Below are 5,390 nucleotides of genomic sequence, written 5' to 3' on the forward strand. Positions count from 1 at the left end.
TGAAAAACAGTACGATGCCACATAACGGCACCACTCACCCTGTTACTGACGTCCGGCTAACAGGAATATAGTAAACTTCAGTGAAGCATCTTGTTGGCAAGCCCTTCAATGCTCCTCAAGAAGGCAGAAAGTGAAAAGAGACTTAGGGGGGACTCACTGCTTCAGAATCCACTTCTTCCCCTTAACCCTGGCAAATCAATCTATTTCGCAGATTTTTTGTACGATTTTGCACACAGAGGAGCATGCACGTGGCTGTTTCTTTTACTGCCCGCAGCATTCTATGTGTTTTCTATATATTCTTTATTATTCTACACAATTTGCTGCTAAAAATGTGTTTGCATTTTCATGTGATGCCATTAATTCAGTCAAGGGAAGTATGAAAATAAGACCTGTGATCAATAAACAGCTAAATATGAACACAAAATAAATAAGTTAAATAAATTCAACAAAGAAAAAAATCCTAGTAGTTTTTGTAAAGCTAACTGTACATATTATACATATAAATTATCAGGTTTTTCCATTACACTGTTAGAACTTAGGAAAAAAGTCATTAAAATATTTCTAAAGTATGGTGTTTGTGTCTACAGAATATCGTGCTGACCCAGTTTTTAGATTGAGCCCTCTATGTCAGCCCAGATGTGTTGCAACAGCAAGAATAAGTTAAGAAGGACAGAGAAAATAAATCATTACAGATGGCGTGCCTTATTGGGCCTCAGTGGTGCTTCTCAGCACATGGAATGTATACTTTTAGCTGGATGAGCATGTGAAAGATGCAGCCCTCTGTAGAGATTATGTGCACGGAACAAGCCTGCCTACGTCTCGGTTACACAAAATCAAACCAGCTACAAGCAGCTGTGTAGCTCACAAGGAAATCGACACAACCATAAGTATTAGGATACACTGTCACAAATTCCTCAATGATGCATTGCCTCTGCGTCTCAAACACAGGTAATGTTTGACTCTGTTCACAAGTGGAGCGTTTTCTCTTTCAGTTAGGCCAAGACATCAGACTTCATAAATTTTGTCTTGCAAGTAGCTGAATAACGAATCCAGTCCTTTGGAAGAACTCCACAGCTGTTTTAACATCTGACTCTCTTTCTCATTCACATCTTCAAGTCCGGATTTCAGAAAGCTCCGCACGAGACACTTGGACTCTTCCAATACCTAAAGCCAAAATATCGCTCAGTCTTTTATTTTGAATCTGACAAAATCATTATGGATAATGGCGTGAACAGCATTTTTACACTCCTGACTGTTTTACAATCTGAGTAACTCCCTTAGGCACAGAAATTAGATCTGATTTACAGCCGTAACTCCACTTGCTGATAGTCAGCATCTCTAAGAATTAAGGACTTCTGAGGTTTTTGCCTTAGTGCCAACATCTTTAAAAGGAATGAGGGATTCATTCATAAACGACCTTAGTTTATTAAAGGTCTGCCATGAAGCACTGGAAGAAGCTGAACTCCCTCCTGTTGAAAATGTGGTCCCTTGCAATGAAAATGTGTGAGGCATGATATATTGGCTACCTGTTTTCTTGAAGGTAGTCTTTAAGGTTACAGATGTTGGAAACCCAAATGTGGATGTCCATCATCTTTAACAATTTTCCCTTATGCATCATTTCCTTATCAAAACCAAAATGAATAGGAAAGGGCTTTTACTGCAAATACCTTTTAAAGTTTATTTACTTATGTTTTTATAAAAGTGAAGTATTTTATAAAAGAAGGGTGTTAAGCAAAACAAGCACCCTCTGACTGTGTTCTGGAATTAGATTTGCTTAGCATATACAAGCAGTCATAAAAAATCACCCGAGGTTTTTAAAATGGAAAGCCCAATCTCAAGCCCTTAGTAATTGCTCTGAGTTCTTAAAGGCATGAACAGCAGGCCAACGGTTGCTCCTATAGTTCAGGTCATTTTTCCCAGACCCATTTTTAGACACATTGAGATTGCTGCCTTTAAAATTTTTTTAAATATGTAACACCAATATGTATCTCACAAGAAACCCAACTAGTAAAACAAAACCATTAATAATTCATACGTTATTGATTTTTGGGGGGCAGAAGACAATGTAAACTAATACAATGTTTATCGTAAGGGAGACTTATACTCTCCACTCACCTTTGTCAACACCTACATGTTAAGCCCAGTTCCTATCTGTTTTAGGTTACAACACTGCTATTCCAAAATAGTATTTAACTCAAGTAAATGGTGTTAATTGCAAGTTGTGGGGCCTGTGCATTTTTTTTGGTCTGTTTGTGAACAAGTATCCACAGTGAACTTGGATGAGCTCATCATATTCATTATTTTTGTGACTTCAGCCTGATTTGCATTTAGGATGTCTGAGAGTAAATCTAGTCTTTGACAGTTTTAACTCCCACCTTTGTCCACAAGTTAGCACCAGCCTTCCTAACAGGTCTCAAGAGAAAATTTCATTGGCAGCCAATAACAGTGAAGGAAGGAAGAATTCACAGTAAGGTCCAGAGGTCTTCTGAACTCATATAATACATGTTATATCAGCATGATCAAATAAGCTTATGCTACATTTCCAGAGAGTTTCATTCTGAATGTCTTTTTTGAGATCTAATCTACAAATCTACACTTCATTTAATTAAAAATCTCCTGTGTCTCTACCTTCTCTTTTACAATAGATCTTTTAAATGAAACTGAGGGATGCTAAGACAGCTTCAGGCATAGGAAGTATAGCAAGAAACTGCAACAATTTGCACTTTAGTTAGTGCAGTTTTATAGCAGCCAGTATCGCTTTCCTTACTGCACTTTTTTAAACAAGGATGTGCCTAGAATAGGAGTATATCTGCCCGAAGGGAAAAAACCTTAGGAAGTAAAAATAGGAAAGGATTTTCTTTCAACTGTTATGTACACAAAAGGAAAGTTATAATACACTGTGACCAGACTGTGTTCAAATCCCCCTGTGCCTGGATCTCACCTCTCCTTCACAGCAGAGGTTAGCTGGCACTATCCTACCCTTCTGGTGCACTGTGTAGAATGTTTTGCAGAATCAGGAACTGTGCAGGTGCAGAAAAGAAGGCAGAGTCAGCTGAAACATAGTAGGCCAGGACAATGTGAAAGGCAAATATATTTTCTTACTGGCCCTACAGACATTTCCCAGTACAGTTTCATAGTTTCAGGTTCTTCCACCTTCATGAAGGAAACCTATGCTAAAATTATCTGAGGCAAGGAGGTTCCACTCATACTGAATAGATGTGAAGATGGGGAAGGGAAACAAGACTCCCTGCCACTGAAAAATGGGAAACTCCGTGAGCTCACTGATCCCCATCCAGATTGTCTGTTGTTAGCCCTCTTCTACAGGTAGGGTTGTGGAAACTGAGAACCCACCATGTGATGAGCCGTGGATTCACATCTTGCCTCCATGAAATGTGATTTAATCAGAGAGGAGTTTGATTTCTTACCACTGCACTGCAGGATGCCATTTCTTTCACTCGTAGCATCACTTCTTGGCTAAATGTTGTTGGCCAAAATACTTGTGACACTAGTCCTCTGCTGCAGGCTTCCTGTGCTGTCAGCTTTCTTCCACAGAACAACATTTCATTTGCCTGTGAAACCAAAAGATTACTTATGATCTTGGGTTATAATTCCCTTAAAAAATTTTCCATACTTGCCTGCTATTTTCAAGATTAAATTTACAAATGGTCTCCTGTATCTTTCCATATTGCAAATACTTAAAAAGGAGTTTTGTTAGCTATTTAAGGATTGTGCAGGTGGCCAGAACACAGCATGGGTTTCATTTAAGAAAAATGTGCTGGCATGCATGATGAATCTGTATTGCTGATTTTACAAGAGTAACTGTCAGTGATACAGTGATACCGTGCCAAGGGTCATGGAACCTAGTATGAAATACCTTGTGGGGCAAATTCTGCTTTCTTATCCTACTAAAAACTGAGCAGCCTTATTGGAATTAGGATAGATTGTCCTTAGAGAGCACAGAGCAGTATCTTGCTGTGATACCGCACAATCCTAACACAACACAGACAAGTATTATCCCGATAATGCATTTCTTCCCTTTTCTACTGTGATCTTGACAAACTTTGCCTTTTCAACCTGTGTTCAATCTTTCTTTTGCACAGCATGTGTAATACATTGAATTCTGAGGTCATTTTGTGATAAAGTGGTAGGGATTAGGTGAACTTTCTACAATTTCATTTCCATTCATGACAATTAAGAGAAACAGTTGTTTTCTGTTTTAATTTTGAAGGAAAGAGAGTATGAATTTAAGAAAGGTTCTTCAGCAATTTGAGGTAGAAAACCTTACCAGTGCAACACCCAGAATTTGTGGGAATGTGTATGATGAACAGCCAGCTGGAGTGAGTCGGATAGTTGCATATGGTGTCTGAAACCATGCCTTCTCACTTGCCCAAACGATATCGCATAGTGGTAAAATAGAAGCTCCTAACCCAAGAGCAGGGCCGTTGATAGCAACCACAATTGGCTTCTTAAATTGAATAAAAGCTTTTACAAAATCCCTAAAATAAAAAATAAAAGAAAGATCTTGAATACTGAAGTAACACTTAGATAAATACCCAAGCTTAAAGTACTTAATCTGAAAACAAATTAGAACCACAGATGAACATAATAAATGCCATGGCCCAGTTTTATGAGGTCAGAATTACAAGATACTTTCTAGTTTGCACATGGAAAATTTTTCTTGTATTTAGTTATTTAATCTTGCTGAGTACCTGGGATATTAAATAGTTTTGTATGTGTTGTATATGAACTGATTAATTGGAATAACTGACTGTTGCACTTTTAGCAGAATGGTTTGGTAAGGTTTAGTTTTATTTCTGGACCAGTAACTCATGAGTTTGTACACATAGCGCTTCTGAGTTTGCTCCACAATGGCTAGTATGGATTCTGATGATCTGGTTTGGCTAACTTGATGAACACGTTATAGCGTGAAAGACAGGAAACTCAGGTGGATTACTGGTATTTTTTTTTTTTCCAAAAAGTTCTCTTCAGATCCTATGTCAAGGGTTACTGCAAGTCCCATCAATGGATTGGGAGACAGTAAATGTTTACGGCACACCAGCAGAAAGAACATGACCCACAAAGGGGAGTCAGAGAGAGTGAAATGTTTGAACAGGGAAAGAATTAGGCCAGTGATCTGTTGGGTCATTACTGCAAATGTCTTCGGCAAAGACACAACGAAGTAGATGCCCTTGCCTGCCTGCAACAGTAAATGTGAAGTGATAGAAAATAATGAGGAAGTAAATGTGATAGGATTTATCTGGATGAATGAACTAGAACACGTTAAATTCTGCGCAATAAGGAGATATTTTAAATAAGTTACCTACCAGCAACTATGGAAAGACGTCTGTTGAATGGAACAGCCTATACACCAATTAGGAAAAAGCAGGAAT

At 38.3% G+C, this 5,390-nt stretch overlaps 1 protein-coding gene across 1 annotated transcript in view; it reads right to left on the reverse strand.

The window, feature by feature from the left end:
• Positions 1-1,005: 1,005 nt before the first annotated feature.
• The window catches only part of CDYL2 (chromodomain protein, Y-like 2), a gene marked incomplete at its 5' end in the record, with an annotated part of 25,387 nt that continues 21,002 nt past the window's right edge, over positions 1,006-5,390 (reverse strand). The window contains 3 exons of the mRNA XM_010286828.1: positions 1,006-1,164; positions 3,426-3,569; positions 4,286-4,496. Coding sequence (XP_010285130.1) covers positions 1,006-1,164; positions 3,426-3,569; positions 4,286-4,496 — 514 coding nt within the window. The remainder of the gene's footprint in view (positions 1,165-3,425; positions 3,570-4,285; positions 4,497-5,390) is intronic.

The sequence above is a fragment of the Phaethon lepturus genome, unplaced genomic scaffold (assembly GCF_000687285.1).
Source record: "Phaethon lepturus isolate BGI_N335 unplaced genomic scaffold, ASM68728v1 scaffold14415, whole genome shotgun sequence".
Lineage (NCBI taxonomy): Eukaryota > Metazoa > Chordata > Aves > Phaethontiformes > Phaethontidae > Phaethon > Phaethon lepturus.